The following is a 17516-nucleotide window of genomic DNA, read 5'->3' as shown; positions in this document are numbered from 1 at the left end:
CCAACTAAATATACTTCAAACATGAATATGAAAAACAAGCATTGACTGAATGAACATATCGATAAAAAGCAGATCCTTGTATTCTCGGAACGGGCAGTTGCTTATCGAGCTCGTGCAACACGCTTGAAGATAACCCGCAAACCAAACATGTCGTAATTTTGAATGACAGTGCTCTGAGTCACATTTTGCGAGCTATTTGAGCTACATACCAGTTGTGGCGAGCATAATTCGACAATCGATTAACAGCAACATGAATAACAACTAAGAAGCTTCCTCCACTAACCCGCCGCTTCCAACAGTGTCAAGCGAGATGGCATCGCTAGGTGACGGAGGACGTCGCACTGATTCAAGGAGTTCAATCGTATCTACATATCTATTTAACGCGCTGTCAACTTTGTGTGAATGGAAGTACACATTATTCTGATGCGGCTCAGGTTTCTCCTAAAAAGCGTTCATTAACGCCGTTTCTATTCGGGTTAACCGCTCTTCGTTCACCGTGCTCTTGGCAGATTAAGTACGGGCGCTTTTTGTCGATATAAGGTTTTTTTTTTTCGCTTTTGTTTGTTACAAATGTAGGATTCGGTATCTGATTTCTGATTTAACATTCTAGTTTTAAACAACCATTCGGCGCTTTTCGGTTGCTATTTGATTCTAGCTGAACATTCTCTATTCGCACAATCCATTAGGCTACGCGTTTCTTTGCTTGTAGTCGATTTACTTCAAGCAAACACAGGTTCCGTACACCAAAAACAAGTAAATACAAGATTTCTACTTTGCAATCAATAATCAAATTTTAACGTCGAGCATATGAAACGGCTGAATTTGCTATTAAAACTATCACCCTAGAGCGAAGTGGTGCTCACGTCTCGTTGACTTACAGGACAGTTCATAAAAGTAATGGCGATTCTGAACAACACTGCTCAGTCCTCCCTCTTCAATGACACTTCCGCCTCTTAGTGTGGACGAGACACTTGCTAACACGTCTGGGAGAGCCGACAGCTTCATCCTGCTGTTGCACGCTCCGCAGTGGCAGTGGCCGTAGAACAGGCTTATTTTAAATATGCACGTTTTTTTTTTTTAAATGAGACAGCTGGATTTAACCGTTGCCTACGCCTTTCTTTTTAAGTTATATAAGAAAGTCGTAATTTTTTTTTCATTTTAAACATTGTAATGTCATGCAGAAATGATTGCAATACAGCTCAATCCACGTACAGCTCAATCCACTTACAATTGAACGTTATAACCGATTATCCTTGTATCTGGACTGGACTGCGAAAACAAACGACGAGTCAATGGTTTTCCAAAGGCACCGTTTTTGTAACGATATTTCTTGACTGTCGTGTCGTCTCTTGGCACGCTCGAACACTTTCAACATATACAGATCCGTTCCCAAAAAAGGCGTGGAACGTCTTAAAGCAAATAGTCACTTGAACAACTGCGGCGTGGTACGTTGCCTTTTATTGTGAACGTGGCGTGTGCAAGAGAATCCAAAAAACACAAATCTCACAGAAATAAGTGAAGCCACCTCAAAAGACTGTAGCCGACATAGATCAAGAAACGCCTTAAACCTTTTTCCTTTATTTGATTGTCGTCTTATGTGCCACTTAATAATACCACCAATTAGCGACAGGTTCCAAATGCTCCCAAAGGCTAAATCTACCGCTGCTGCATTCCACAACAATCCCGATTGAACAGCGCTTCAAGCAAGAGATTAGCAACTGTGCAGATTATAGAACACAGTTATTAGGTTACTCGTATATCCTTTAAGCGTGACTCCAAAGAATACTCAGCATTATACTTGGCAAACACAGAGACCTTATGCTCAGACTGTTAGTCCCCTAATTCTCCCCCAGAAACTTTATGTAAAGGCTTTCGTACCCGTCTTTCGATTCCTCTCCTTGGCGGTAGCCATTTCTAGGACATTGGATCCGAGTCCTCTCGGAACGCTGACGCAGCACTCGTTTTTGATCGATGTTTTTTGTTCCTGCAGGGGTACCTCGGACTATAAAGAAATAATATTTGTTATGTTAGATAGATAGCAAGCAGGATCACACTGCGCTTTCGTCCGAGCGGGTGTCTACTTACAAAACATGCACAAAGTTTGGAAATAGACAAGTAGCCACCGGCGTTCGTCCACTTGTTTGCTCCTCAGTTTACCAATTTTCGCGGTCCTGCATTTGATTTTTTCACAAATTAAAGTTCCTAAGACGTACAAAATATGCGATTTCAGATTGCGAACTTTTCGTTGCAAGTAAAAATTCCAACAATATGTATAATACGCAATGCCACTCAATTTACCGGATCTACTGCGGGTATGGACGGCCCACACGAGGTACGTAGACGTCGCTTTCAAATAATAAAATAAACTACTTTCACATGCAACACACCTTTTAAAGCGGAAGCTTTGTAGGGCCAAGCAACCTCAAGAGCCGCGTAAGAGCGAAGTGTGTAACGTGCAGGGCTGTCAGTTTGTGATCGCTAATTCCTATAAAAAAAAAAGAAAAAAAGCCGACGCTAGGGAACGCATCCCGGTCACCGGCGTGGAAACCGAGTCCGCTGGTGACTGCGCTGTGAAACCAGAGCGCAGGAACGGGAAGTAGGTGATGCAAGAAAGCGCGCGGAGTGGAGAGGGGAAAAAAGGCACAAAGGAGAAGAGCAGGAGCAGGTGGTGCAAAAAGAGCTCGCGGAACGAGGAGGAGTGAAAAGGACAGGAAAGCGCGCTTCCCTTCTTTTGGTGAACCCGAAAATTTAGAGCAAAAACTTTGTATCCGGGCGGTGCTGATGGAACGCGGCGTTACAAAGAGACAATTTGGTGCGACATACAGGCACCACCTAAACTAAGATCCCCCTCCCCACCCCAAGAACTGGAAGACTAAGGACCAAACTGCCCTAGGCACGGCATACCCAATAAAGTTACCGTATTGAAACGCGTTTGGCAAAATGACCGAGTATGCTGCCGGTGTCGTGCTTCGAGTTGTTTTCTATACTCACTAGAAATATGAAAACACCATGGAGTGGTTTCAATTGGTACGCCTCCAACGTGAGCTTGTTACCTTCGGATATGCTTCGGTGTCTCGTGAGCCTTAAGTGTACATGTCCAGACAGAGCACGGAGGAAGTCAGAGAGTGCGTGCAGCAGACCGTGTGAAAGAAGTCGCCCTGCCGTTCTCACCTTGTCAGTGTTTATGGGGAGTTTTATTAGATCATTCTGATACCTCCTCATGTATCATATCGTTTTCGGCTATGGTTATGGAAGTACCGAAAGGATCAACAAAACGATATTATAAGAATCTAAATGATAGGTTAAAATATTTATATAAACATACTTACGATGTCACAGATTTTTTTCGCATTAGTATTAAGCAAAATATTATGTCTTTGGAGCAACAACAAAGAGCCTCATTAAGTAGCGATGTTCAAAGATAGAAACAAACTTTTTTCTTTTGAACTCGTTCGATTTTCAAGGAGTGACTTTTAGAGATTTTATTCTAAACAGCTGCTGGCATAATCTAACTGTGCCCTGGATAACTAACCGTGTAACGTGATAAAAGCAGTCGTTTTTTTTACTCCCTGGTTAGGCGAGAGAGAGACCCAACATTCGCAACGACGAATGTCGTTGCGAATGTTGGGTCTTGCTCTCGCCTAAATACACATTCGCAACGACGATTTTCGTTGCGAATGTGTAATTTGGACCGGAACAACAGTAGCGACTTTCCACATTTCACGACAGGTTCCAACTTTGAAGTGATGTTAAATACTCAGCACAGTACCGACGTGAATATGTCGTGATAAGTTATGAGGATCGCGAAGGAAATTCCGTCGGGCCCTACTGATAATATTTATCTAATTTTCCTAATACAGGACTGTTCGCATCCCTCATCGACGTTAATGCAACATTACAATCACCAAACCCCTCTAATTGAGGCAGCGCAGATGAGAAGCACTGAGTACTATCTTTGTAGACTGACCCAAAATGATCAGCAAATAACTCTTTCACGGACTTCGAATCGCTTTCACGATTACCTAGGAGAATGTCTGACTGGATATGCCTCCCAGAACTGATTTGATGTGCCTCCAAAAATTCTTTAAATTATTGACAAAATCTGATTCCATTGAGTAACGATGTGATTGGCGGTCACGATTTAGGACTATTTTACTATGAGTTTCTGCAATTCTTGAATTTTACCTTCCTCTTAGAGAGTCCACTTCCCTTGAACTTCCCGTGAAAGAAGCCCTATATCTTTTCAGTAGCGTATTTAGCTCTCTGGAAAACCAGCAAGGAAAGCGATATTTAGTAGCTGCCATCAAGGAAAAAAAAAAGGTGTCCATGGCTTCCCGAATAATTCGCGTGAAGAGCATGACCTGGTTTTTTACATCAGGGGATTCCAAGATCGATACTCGACCAAAGCTTAAGAAGTGATGATACATCCCGACACAGTCCCCTACCCGAAACATTATATGAGGTGTGCGGCGGGGAACCACCAGAATGTGTACGAACAGAGGAATTTTCAAGAGAAATAGGTACATCAAGTGCTGGATGATATGTATCCTGGGAACTAAAGGGAGTTCAGCCCGTGCTTCACGTACACTGTCCAAATTAGAGAAACATAAATCTAGACCATTAAATTGTTGATTCAGAACACCATTGTGTTGTGTGAGATTTGAGGAAGAAGAAATATTTTGAGAGCTGGGTGCCTTTCTGGCCTGCAGTAATAGTTGTCCGTAAAAACATCAAGTTCCTGCCAGTTCATTTTGCGTGCATTAAAGTTCCCTAAGATTAACATCTCGCATTCATAGAAGCCATTCACTGTATTTTCTGTGCTAACAAGACAACTTTGAAATTCATCTGGCGGTGCCTGGAGAAGGAGGTAAAATAAACCGATCAATTGCGTACTCTCTTTGTAGACTCAATATCGACCCATACACTCAGGGAATTTCTCCAAGCCTTCGCGTCTCCTTGAGCTGTAGTGGATGTCGACTGCGACCAGCACTCCGCCTCCCGTCCTGCCCCGCGGGGTACAACCTCGATCGCGGCGGTGCACCTCAAAACAAGGAAGGAAGTGATCGGAGGAGCCGATGCTAGAACATAACCATATTTCAGTTAACCAAATATAGAGTAATTCGACAAGGTAACAATAGAGAAAAAGCAATTAGCTTTTGTAGGCAGGCCACGATCGTTTTGATAGAATAAATAAATGTGACTCTTTGGGCGCGATTTTTCTTCTGACTCATCTTTGGTATCTCCAACGGCCGAGGGGGCGGCGGCGGCTGCTTCGGATGCGTAGAGCAGGTCTTTGCAAAGAGCGCCTATGAGAGCTTTAAAGAGGCAAAATTTGGGCCACATGGTAGGATCAGAAAGCTTGTCAAAGTCTACGGCAGCCACGGACACATGGAAGGAAGCGTAAGAGCCGTTGCGCGTCTTAAGTTTCCAGGTCTCCTCTTTCTGAACTGCGACGGAAGAGAGATTAGAACTGATGTCTGCGCAGCTGGTGTCCGGGTTCAGCTTGTTGACGAACAGGGGTCTTCGTCGGGTTGATGGAGGGGCAACATTCAGCTTGCAGGTTTCCGACGCCCCGGTAAGCGCTTTCGTTCGAGCTCTTGGTCGTGCAGAATACATGCCACTGGGAGGCACGTCGTCTTTCGGCAAAGCATTATTCTGGCAATTTGAAGGAAGAGGCGCTGCAAGAACCTTCGTAGGACAAGGTTGGGGGCAAGAGGTGTGTAGAGCGACAACATTAGTGCCTTTTCCCAAAAGCCCTCCCGTAACCCTATCCACAGGCTGCCGTCGGTGATTGGGCGCGTCCGACTGTTGTCGCTTACCGAGCGCGCAAAGCAGACCCCGGACCTCAGACCGCAGTATGGCCATGGCATCCGCCTGAAGCTAGGAGTCGCGCTTTTGCTTGTGACGGAGGCGTGCGTTTTCATCTCTGAGGGCTGTGACCTTTCCAGTCAGAAACGAAGTGTCCTCCATAGCTTCGAGCATCAGGCTCCGCAGGGACTCCACGCTGGCGCCAAGGTCAACGGGAATGAAGGCGGGTTTCTTATCGGGAAGTTGTCGAGCCGGAGAGAAGGCCACAAAGGTGCGGGGAAAGTCCGCAGCGTTGCTGGCGTGGTTGCGGACGACGGCATTGCTCCTAGGCCTTGCAGTACTGCCGGTGTTCGCACTACTCTCACTGAGAAAGGAGCTCACCCAAGACCAGGCACGTAGCCAGGGGGGGGGGGGCATGGTGTCCGGGCCCCCCCTGAAATCTTCCATTTTGCTGGGACCCTCCTCTCCCCCCTCCGCCTCATACAGCATTTTGTCCATGGGTAGCCCCCCCCCCCCCCCTTCCCCCCCCTCCCCAAATCAAAATCCTGGCTACGTGCCTGCCCCAGACTGAAGAAATGAGTTGACCTTGCCCGGCCAACATACGCACTTCGTGTGTGGACAAAATTTGCACGCGGAACATGGCAGGAACTTTGGTCTTCGGTAGAATACACGGAAGCAGACTGTGCATGAGTCTATGCTGGGCGACATCTCCGCGGGGAATAATGACAATAATAATAATATTACATATTATTATTAAAATAATATTACTTATAATAGCAGTGTTAGTACTAATAACTTAAAGAGATTGGTGTAACTATAAGAGAACACTTAATGTAAAAAGTAAATGTGTGTAATCACTCAACACACACTTTAGTAAAAAATGAGAGGCTCTATCAAGCGGCTCCGGTGCAGCGTCAGACTTGGCTACTGCGCAACGAAGGCGCACAGCTGGCAGGCGGCGGCGCCAGTGCGTCTGCCGCGGCTATGACATCACTCCTCTGGAATGCGCAGACCGGCGAGGCGCGCGCGGCGGCGGCTCCGGCGCGCAAGCTGTGCGCCGTGTGACGTCACTGCTCCTCGCGCATGCGCAGCATGGCTCTCCAGGAGCCACGCGAAACTGCTCAACCTCGGCCAGTATAGCTGACGCTACAAAAAAAAAAAGAGGTAAATTTAGAAAGTAGCGAATATTTTAATACACGGCGCAACACCGGCCGTTAGACAGACGTTGAGATCTGGAGTTTTGACACTGTTATGCAGTGACAGTATACAAGAAAGGGCCGAAATATTACATGGTGAACAAATATCAAAGTGATAAAATGCGTGGTAGAACAGAAATTGGCATAGAAATTATCTTTGAGGACTATCCGAGCCTCAGAAAATACCACAACTTGAAACTACATGTGGTAAAAGAACTAAGTTTGCGACCGGTGTAACTGACTTGGCTCAGGTTCTTCGCAAACCTATAAACTGCACGTTATCCTGAGATAATTTAGAGTGGAAAAATTAAACGCATTTCTGTTGTTTCTTTAACTAGATGTATGGCCGGACCCCGCCAAATCTTCAAGTGATTATTATTTCATAATGGAAGTGCATCAGCTTCGGTTGTTGATTGAACACACGGATCCTCTAAAAGAGGACACCGTTTTCATGAACGAATTTCAGATAATCCCGGAGGTAACCATATTTTTTTCTGAAACCATTTCAAGTGGATCAATTGATAGGCGGCGATTTCATTCCAAATCCTACTGGACAAAGGAGTGACCTCTGAAGTACGTTTGAAAAAGAAAATAATATATATGCTGAAGAAATGTTTCACTAGGACGAAAAAGAAAGCCGTGCTTGTGGTATTTTTTTATTTCTCGAGTTTTTTGCCTCCGGAGAACCACGGCAGGTTTTGAAATTTCGGCGATTGTCAAGTCTTTTTTTACGAGCTTTGCGATGGTTGCGCACCTTCCGTCCAACGAAGAAATCATTTACATGGTTTTTAGAACTACAGTAAAATTGCTCTATGTTCCTTAAATGGTTTGAAGGTAAATGTTCGGCAGCTCTTTGCCTGGTTAGGAACAGATATTAGACGTAAAATAGGGACTCTAACCAAAAGTTGAATAAAGGGTAACCCAACGTTTCGAGACCAGTTCGGTTCCTTCTTCATGGGTGAGTGACGGAAAGGACACACGTCGCTTAAATGCTAACACGAATATATGGGCTTTGCTGTGGTCACGCAGTCCCGAGACTTAGCTCTTCGTGTTCTCTGCCCAGCAGCTACGTCTTGGGACTGCGTGACGTCAGCGAAGCCCCATACTTCGGCGTGTTCATCTATGCGACGCGTGTTCTTTTTGTCACTCACCCGTGAACAAGGGACCGAACTGGTTCCGGAACGTCGGGTTACGGTTTGTTGAACATTTGGTTAGAGTTTCTATTTTTTGTCCAATTTCTAAAACGTCTTTTTCCCTAAAGCATCGAAAACCTAGTTTCTGATGATAATTTACCAAGTTTGGACGATATTTCGTGAATGTTAATTAGATAGCCCAAAATACACATGAAAATAAAGCTTAAGAATACACATTTAACGTTCTGTTTTCGAAAAAAAAGTCTGAATAAAAAAGGAAACCGTACCTATTTTATATTCCTTAATTTTTTAAAGTTGTTTTATTTACATTCTTTGGTTAAAATATATTTTTGTATGATGTTGTTTTTGAATTGTCTAAACATTTTATAAAATCAGATATAATATAAGACGACAATAGTACACCGACACAAACGCAGCTAAAGTCGTTTATTTTCTCTCTCCTTATATACCCCTGATGCTGATGTCACCGACCCTTTGAAGGGTACACTCTTCGTGGACACAACAACCGAATGACCACTTAACACCGAGACCTTGATACCGGCACAAGTACAGTTTAAAAGAAAACGTCATCTATCTAAATTATACGAAAAAAAATCTTTATGGTAATTTTAGGCAGGCACGTTATCACCGGAAAACCCAGATTGTTAGTTTTGTTTTCAAAAATAAATAAAAACAAAATGATATTTCTAGAAACATTTGACGCTTTTACTAAGTTAAAAAAAGCACGTAAACCTTATTCTGGCGCGGACGATATATTATCCGGGTTAAGGTGCCAAACGAGGCACCTGTGACGACCGCCCAAATCTCAAACCCGGCTTTAATCATTTAAAAGTCAGTTAAAAAAATATAGCGCAAAAACAAATTTTAGTTTTTGCCCTAATAAATATTTATTCCGCATATATATATATATATATATATATATATATATATATATATATATATATATATATATTTGGTATGCTTTTGAGATGTTACCTTTTCTCCTGCACAAGTTGGAATGAAATCGCCCAACTCAATTTATAATGCATCCAGGTTTGCACTTCATTTATTATCTTAAATTGTCCTTGGTGGTATTGTCACGGATAAAAAATAAAAAGGTAGACGCATGTGCGACCGAAAATAAACATTCAATAAGGCGAACTTTTATACCTTTACCTAAAACCAAAACTGCAGCGTGCATCCTGCGTTAGCGAAGGAAGGGGGCTGACCCGAAGTAGCGTCTCATCATTGCTGTACCGCGTTACGTGACAGTCCAGAATGGGCTGTGACTTTACAGGCGAGTGCAGAATTAGAAAATATAGATCTGGCGCCAAGGGGCGTTCGAACACCCTTCATCCGGGTGGCAGCTATGTGCGTTGTAAACTTCGCCACGCACGCGGCAGTGTAATGAAATCCAATAAATAAAATCAAAATATATTCCCAAGGTACAACCTACATCCGGTCACATCGGGGATATATTACGCAATACACAAATCTCAAATTGGTGTTAGGTGAACCTTTCTACTTCTTTTAAGAATAGTGAGTGTTTTGGGTTGCAAATTTAAATATTCCGAATCCAATCAATAGAGATTCAATAAAATTTTGAAGAGGACATTTACGTTTGTGGACGAATAGGTTATTCGATATTTCAGGTTTTGTACCAGATTCCAGAGGCAAACGTATACGCCTCAACATCCGTTAACAAAGTGAACAGACTATGTGGACTACAAACTTACAAGATAATGCCTAATATGGCAGAAGTGGAGCTCCAAATGATAAGCTCTGGGCAAAAGTAAGTATGAGTAGTTTGCTTTATAATTAGGTACCGCTTAAGACCTTTGAACCCTGTTAAATGATATTCTACTTTCCTGACGAGGCATGACAATATGCTATCAAGATTCACTTCATGAATATTTTGATAGAGGATAGTAAATACTCTTAAAAAATCCATCACAGTGCAAATAAAAACTAGAGCAAGACGCCGAGGAATTCACGGTCAAGACTCTGCGAGTACCATGGTTAGTTGCACTAGCCGGAACCGCACGATTAAGTTTTCCTTTAAATCAATAAATTTTCGTCATCTAAGTGGGCATGAAAAATCCGTATGATGGATTCTTTTATTTTTAAATATCAAGGTGTGACTTATGACAGCTTACTTCTGAAATAGAGCACGCCACTGAAGTAAAAGCAAAAACATTAATTTGACCCCCAGACATTTTGTTTTTAAATTCCTACGTGATTTAGAGCATAATACGAACGCGATAATTAAAAAGTGTGGGCTTGGATCCTTGCATGTTTAGGTGCCCTGCTAGTGCAAACATAATTAAACATCTGAAATTACTAGCGCACCTAGTAAGAATAATCACTCGATATTTTTGTTAACTTTGCTTAATTATTCAATTGGTTAAAATATAAAAATTGTTAGACTGCGCCAAGATTATCATTATAAAAATGTAAATAATTATATGCAATTTGGTCGAACTTTTGAGATTCTTGGAGCCTTCGCAATTCAATATTCGCATTTACCGTCAAAGATATTTATTTGATTAAATTTGGTATAAGTTTAGTGATTTAAATTTTATAGGACGTTCTCAAAAGAAAGGTTACCTAGATCGATTTATTTATTTCACTTAAGATAAATGTAAGTAAAGCAGCTCACGCAGTTTACTGATCCCTTGTCCTGCACATAGATAAGCAGTTGTAACGTGAAAGCCGGAACTCAACGCCATAATAATGCATTTTCTCTAGTATGAAACTATAAAGTCAGTATACCATAATTTGTAGACGAGTTTACTCATACTGTTTGACTGCATGTTCGCAGTGAGGCATACACCCTTCTGGGATGGTATTTTTGATGAAGGGCACAACGGACAAGGGAAAGGTCCGCGACAACCAAATAAAAGAAGCACCTTTGACCAATTAATCAGTTAAAAATTTAGACTGCAGTGAGTGCATTAGTTGATTAATCGGTAGCTTATAGAATTCATATCATCCCCTATTTTAAAGGTTTCCATATCAAAATAAAGCTACAATTTCTTTATGGTACCTGTAGAAAGGTATTTCACTGATATGACAAGCCTCCAGCACGTGCTTAATTAATGCTTGTTGGTGTCGGTGGTTACTCTTCGTCGCTCTAGTGAGACCAGAGCATTACAGCGTTGATTATGGTAATAATATTGAATAAATATTGGCATGAATGAGAGGCAGAAAGACGGTTAGTGCAGTTGAAAACTGAACGTTTAATAAGGGTGAACCTGCGTGTCGCAGGCGTCGAAGGTCGACGGGTTAGCACGATCGAGCGCAAGAGCGAGACTGACTCCGGACTGCCACGCGGAGCAACTTATGTATCCGCGTGGGTGTCTGGAACATTCCGCGGAGAAGGTTCGGTGCGTGGAAAATTTGTAACTCGATCAGGTGACAGCGTTCTCGAACCTACGAGAGCGTCAAGTTCAGAAATAAATAAAAGAGGAGTCGGCTCCCTGTAACCAAACCTGGAGCCTCCGTGCGATAGCCAAGCACGGTAACCATTCGGCCACGCACGCGCTTGGTCGGTGACGCGCGTGGCAACACGAACTATTTACGCATGAACTTTATATTTTACTCAGATGCCTGTAATTTTAGCACAGTACTAATTGACTGACAACAAAACTGCGCTTACATAAAATTATGCCTCTCACATTGAGGAACGTCATGTCGAACTACAATTTATTGAAACACAAAAGTAACTTTTAAGAACACATTTCACTGCCTCAATTTTGTTTCATTGTCACATTCACTATATATGTATTGTGTTTGTTTTTCTCTTCTAGGAAAACCACAGAGGGAGTACGCCACTTTCGTTCTGACACGAATGCAATTTCTCCAACACAAATCACACTTTGGGATTACCACGGTAGCCTTCTTTGCATAATTTGTCGTGTAGATGCTCTGAAGTGTACTACTCTGTTTTGTATTAAACTTACTGTCATTGTTAGACTGCAGTAAAGTCTCACAGACAATACAAGCATTTTACGACCAAATCCCGCGCGCCTAATTTACAGCGCAGCCTTACAACGCCCAATCACTGCTCTTTAGGGAAATAAATCTGCGCATGGCGAGTCACCGATAACAATTAAAGCTGCGAGCAGGTCGGCTTTTAGAGCTAGAATACTATCAGTGCCTCGTAATTAAATTCTTTATACATCTAAGTACTATCTGTCGCACTCAACAGTAACTTTAACTGACAGAAAGCGAGAAACACCTTTTCTTTGGTCATTAGCATTACAGCAACGCTAAACATTTTAGAGCGCAGCTCTTAGGGGCCCGTTCCCGGCTTGAGCGGCGTCGGCGTCGCCGTCGGCGTCGCCGTCGCCGTCGCCGTCGGCGTAACCGCGCGGTGCATTATGGGTAAATTTCCCCGCTAAATCTAGCGGAAAAATTTCCCCGCTAGATTTAGCGAAAAAATTTCTCCGCTAAATCTAGCGTAAAAATTTTCCCCGCTAGATTTAGCGGAAAAAATTCCCCGCTAAATCTAGCAGAAAAATTTTCCCGCTAAATGTAGCGGAAAAATCTCCCCGCTAAATCTAGCGGAAAAATTTCTCCGCTAAATCTAGCAGAAAATATTCCCCGCTAAATCTTGCGGAAAAATTTCTCCGCTAAATTTAGCGGAAAAATTTCTCCGCTAAATCTAGCGGGAAAAATGCCCCGCTAAATCTAGCGGAAAAATTAACCCACTAAATCTAGCGGAAAAATTCCCCGCTGTCTAGCGGAAAAATTTCCCCGTTAAGCCTAGCGGAAAAATTTCTCCGCTAAATCTAGCGGAAAAAATTCCCCGCTAAATCTAGCGGAAAAATTTTTCTGGGGGTCGCGTGACCCCCCAAGGTCAGATGACCCCCCACCCCCGCCCGAGAACAAGTAACCCTCAGTACCCTTCCCTCCTCCTCCTCAAGAGCTGCGCTCCAATTCGGTGTTACAGGGAGTTGTAAACGGCTTTCATTTTTTAGAGCGCAGCTCTTAGGCGCCCGTTTCCGGCTTGAGCGGCGTCGGCGTCGCCGTCGCCGTCGGCGTAACCGCGCGGTGCATTATGGGTAAATTTCCCCGCTAAATCTAGCGGAAAAATTTCCTCGCTAAATCTAGCGGAAAAATTTCCCCGCTAAATCTAGCGGAAAAATTTCCCCGCTAAATCTAGCGGAAAAATTTTCCCGCTAAATCTAGCGGGATAATTTCCCCGCTAAATCTAGCGGAAAAATTTCCCCGCTAAATCTAGCGGAATAATTTCCCCGCTAAATCTAGCGGAAAAATTTCCCCGCTAAATCCAGCGGAAAAATTTCCCCGCTAAATCTAGCGGAAACATTTCCCCGCTAAATCTAGCAAAAAAATTTCCCCGCTAAGTCTAGTGAAAAAATTTCCCCGCTAAATCTAGCGGAAAAATTTCCCCGCTAAATCTAGCGGAAAAATTTCTCTTCAGGTCAGGTGACCCCCGTGGTCACGTGACACCCCCAGGGTCACGTGACCCCTCCAAGGTCACGTGACCACCCCTCCCCCCGATAACACGTGAACCTCAGTACCCTTCCCCCCTCCTCCTCAAGAGCTGCACTCTAATTCGGCGTTACAGGGAGTTGTAAACGGCTTTCATTTTTTTTATGACAGCCTCCTTGCTTGCCACAAAGCATCATAAACGGCCCATTGTCGCAACAGAGTTTTCACTAACACTGTCAAAAAGGGCTTACACTGCGCTTATAGTGAGGTGAGACCTGAGAGAGCAGCTAACGCCACGAGCCGTATATTTTGTCGAGTAGACGACAAACAGTTCCCTCAAACCGCTAATAGGATTTTAAGTGTTTTCAGTAAACTTAATGTGGCATTCCAACGCTCCGCTTATGGTAGGTGGGGATAAGATTTACCATAACCCACCTAGTAAACAAAAAGTTATATGAATGAGTGAAATAAGCCGATGATAACATATAATGCCATTATTATTGAACTTATATACGTGAGTCTTATGTAGGAGGATTACTTGACCAGTTTGTCGGCTCACCGCAGCTCGGTATAGCACATAGAGTGAAGGTTAGATATGTTTCGACCCGTGCCGGTTTCAATCTGAATGAGCATCGTACCAGCGTGCGGTCGTGTATCACTATTTTGTTATGCTCGTTAAAGACCATAGGCGAACGTACTACATTCACTAAATTTCTCACCTACAGCCGAGAGAAAAGACGTCAGTTGAGGCAGACTAACTTCCGACGGTCTAAACATTCATGCAACATAATTATTAATGTCTAAGTTATATAAGTTCTGATATTTTTACAACGCTCAACAAATCATGTATGCATTTTTTATTTCTTTTCATTAGGTCTGTGGCGGGTGTTACTGTCCAATTTCAAGAACTGCTACGTATTGAAGAACGTTGAGAGCAGCAAAAAGGGTGTTCCTTGTACGTAATCTAATTACATAATCTTGGTACGATTAGACGGGCCAAGTCTCCAGGAATCGGTAAATTATGTATAACGTGTCTAATGTTGCAGTATCATGAGCCGATACCGCAAGGTTATGCGAAGAATTACACGTTCCCTTTCAACCACATATGTGTGAGCTGACTCACACATATACGGTTGAGTGTGATCGAGTGCGGCGTACTTAATTGTAAGCTCTTACAACGAGGAAACAGACTAGCGTCATTTATTGGGTAGCCTCAGTAACGTTGGAAATCTGTATACACGCTGTTGGGCCCTAATTCGAACATATTCCTTTTTCAAAGAGGGGTGAAGGCTAGACAAGTGCCGTCTTCAACATGCATTTATCAGACTCGGCGACCATTCGATGAGGGGGTAATCGGCATGGTAAGTTAGCTTATTAGCTAAAATCCGGTAATTAAATTTTCAATTATTAGTGTTATGAGTTCACGATGACGTTGCACTATTCACGTTAATTGCTTTTAGAGGTCAGACCAATATTAAAAGCTGAAGAAGGTATTAGTTTTCCTAGAAATTAGTTTAAATATTTTCACGATGTTTTAAAAAGAATGATTTCAAAATGGCGGGCACAAAGAGCGTCGCAAACCTTTCCCACATAAATAGACAAGTAATTTTAGCCACGCCATCACTTGTGTCGTAGGCCCTTCGAGGACACGCTGCCGAGATGGTGACGACATCACTGAATCGACTACGTAACTCTTGCAAGCGTCATTGTTGGCACCGCTTGCGGCCATCTTTGTCTAGCAGTTTTTTTAAGTCTGGATAAAAACGGGACAATTGACAATTTAAAAAAATAACTACAAAATTTTTGCAATATTTTTTAAAAATTGATGTGGCCTTTAATATAAATTACCGGTCATTCCGCATTTGTAACATCACCTCTAAACCAAACAATTTTAAAATTATTCATGACAATTATCCCCTCACCTAATGTTCACCGAGCCTGATACGTACATGATGAAGACGGCACTCGACTAACTCTTACCTCCCACAAAAACAAAACAACAAAAAAAATGGTTTGAATTAAAGACAATTGCCCTCTATAAATAAATGAACAGATTGTTTTTATGAATTTGCAAAATATACTCTATGTATCGAAACCCTAGTGTGATAAAAAAATATGATTTGTCCAATAAACATATCAAACCTTGGATAAATTATATCTGGCTCATATACGACCTATTTTAGTTTCTATTTTATCCTACAAGTCCTCATGTGCGTATTAGACACTTTCATAGAACCTAGTTTCACTGGGAAAAATAGACGCTTATAACATTTTCAGAATTACTTCGTTATATTGAAGGAATAATGCGAAAAAAAGATATAAGTGTCTATGCACAGATGAAGAGTGCTTCACGACTAATTGACGGGTGGCGCCACTGTGCCAGCGCTCGATCAAACTTAGTATGAATCAGCCTTAATCCTTCACTCATTATTCAGTCGCATACATTGACACCAACTAACGTAACCTATAAAACTACTGCATAGGACATGGAACTGTGATAAGATATAGGTTTGAGTACTTTAAGTGAATACGATGGGGGAGGGAGCCATGGAGTTGCAGGAGAGCGGGATCTCTAGCTACACGCCCGTGTCATCTGGCGGCGAGAGGAACATGCGCGAGCCGTGCTCTGGCCGGTTGCGAGATTAGCAGCTATCAACATCCGGCTATCTGGCGTTTGCTATGTTTGATCTAAAATAGGTGAGCACTATAAACTTAGTGCAGCTCGAGACCGCACGTTTTCGTGGGTTCGTTGGCCATTTCCGCCAATGGGCGCAACCTTTAGATTGAGCTATGTAGTAGCCCCTATGTACGATGGTGGCAGCCTCGGTATCATCTTTATTTATATTTATATCAATGTAATGGGGTACCGTCATAACAAAGAAGTTAGTATACAAAATGAGGAAGCTGGGCATTTCGAAAACATCCTTCCAATTTCAGAGAGTCACATGAGAGTGTAATGTTTAAATTTATTCTTTTTTCTGACTTTTCAGTTTGTGAGTTCTTTGTTAAGAACAAAACAGACTCCACCACTGACTTAGAGGAATGCTGGTTTGTATTCCTCGCATACTGTGGGTACCCAAAGGCTTTTTACAAGGACACAAGCTGTTACTCTGGAATTATTGCGTAAGATCTAAACACCGGAAAACCTCAACCTGAAGACACCACTCTCGTATTTAATTCGTATTGATTTTTCTGATTTTGGCACAAATCTTGGCTAAAACTAGGTTTCGTTGTGGTTTTTAGTCTTGTAACGTTAATCCGCAACGTTCTGAAAATCAAGAAGCTTATATGTAAAAAATAAACTCATCGTATGCAACGATGCTTAAAGTCTCTGTATTATCTCTGCCATGTGGCGTGTGCGGTTTAATAAACAGATAAACATAATAAACATGGCTGGAGGACACATCACTCTGTGGACGCATATAGATCGCATCTTCATACGCGGGCCATACGAAATATCTGCTATCCATATATATACCAAGATTAGCGTACCAATAATGCAGCTTGAAATTACCCCGGAAAATGAAATCAAGCTTGAATGCATCCTGGAAATAATCCGGAGAGGGAGTTTCCGACAAGAAGCTGGACTTTGCCAAATCCGGCTGGAATGCAACTCGGAGTAAGTGCGGACCGAGAAGTTTCCGGCTAGCCCAGAGTGGATTTTGAGAAATCGTCTAAAGGCCAAGTCAGATAACGTCCGGACAAACAGTCTTTGGCTTTCCCACCCCGGAGTTTGAGGAATCCGCCTTAAAGGCAATTCGGGTAAAGTCCGGGCAAACAGTCTCCGATTTGCCCAGCCCGGATTCTTAGATATTCGCTTAGAAGTAAACTTGGAGAGTATGGATAGACTCTGATTGCACAGATCATCATTTTTTTAATCCGGCTAAAAGGCAAATATGAAGCAGTCCTAACAAATCTTAAA

General features: G+C 42.6%; 1 protein-coding gene across 1 annotated transcript in view; it reads left to right on the top strand.

Annotated features, from left to right (window-relative positions):
- Window positions 1-16721, top strand: part of LOC115313699 — a 29163-nt gene extending 12442 nt beyond the window's left edge. Inside the window, exons 5-10 of the mRNA XM_040217108.1 lie at window positions 2231-2332; window positions 7343-7482; window positions 9790-9929; window positions 11947-12029; window positions 14469-14549; window positions 16585-16721. Of these exons, the coding sequence (XP_040073042.1) occupies window positions 2231-2332; window positions 7343-7482; window positions 9790-9929; window positions 11947-12029; window positions 14469-14549; window positions 16585-16721 (683 nt within the window). The remainder of the gene's footprint in view (window positions 1-2230; window positions 2333-7342; window positions 7483-9789; window positions 9930-11946; window positions 12030-14468; window positions 14550-16584) is intronic.
- The last annotated feature ends 795 nt before the right edge of the window (window positions 16722-17516 follow it).

This window comes from Ixodes scapularis, unplaced genomic scaffold (assembly GCF_016920785.2).
Source record: "Ixodes scapularis isolate PalLabHiFi unplaced genomic scaffold, ASM1692078v2 PGA_scaffold0__279_contigs__length_252992795, whole genome shotgun sequence".
Classification (NCBI taxonomy): Eukaryota; Metazoa; Arthropoda; class Arachnida; order Ixodida; family Ixodidae; genus Ixodes; species Ixodes scapularis.
The sequence above is the reverse complement of the archived record's forward strand: the minus strand, read 5'-3'. Positions and strand labels throughout refer to the sequence as shown.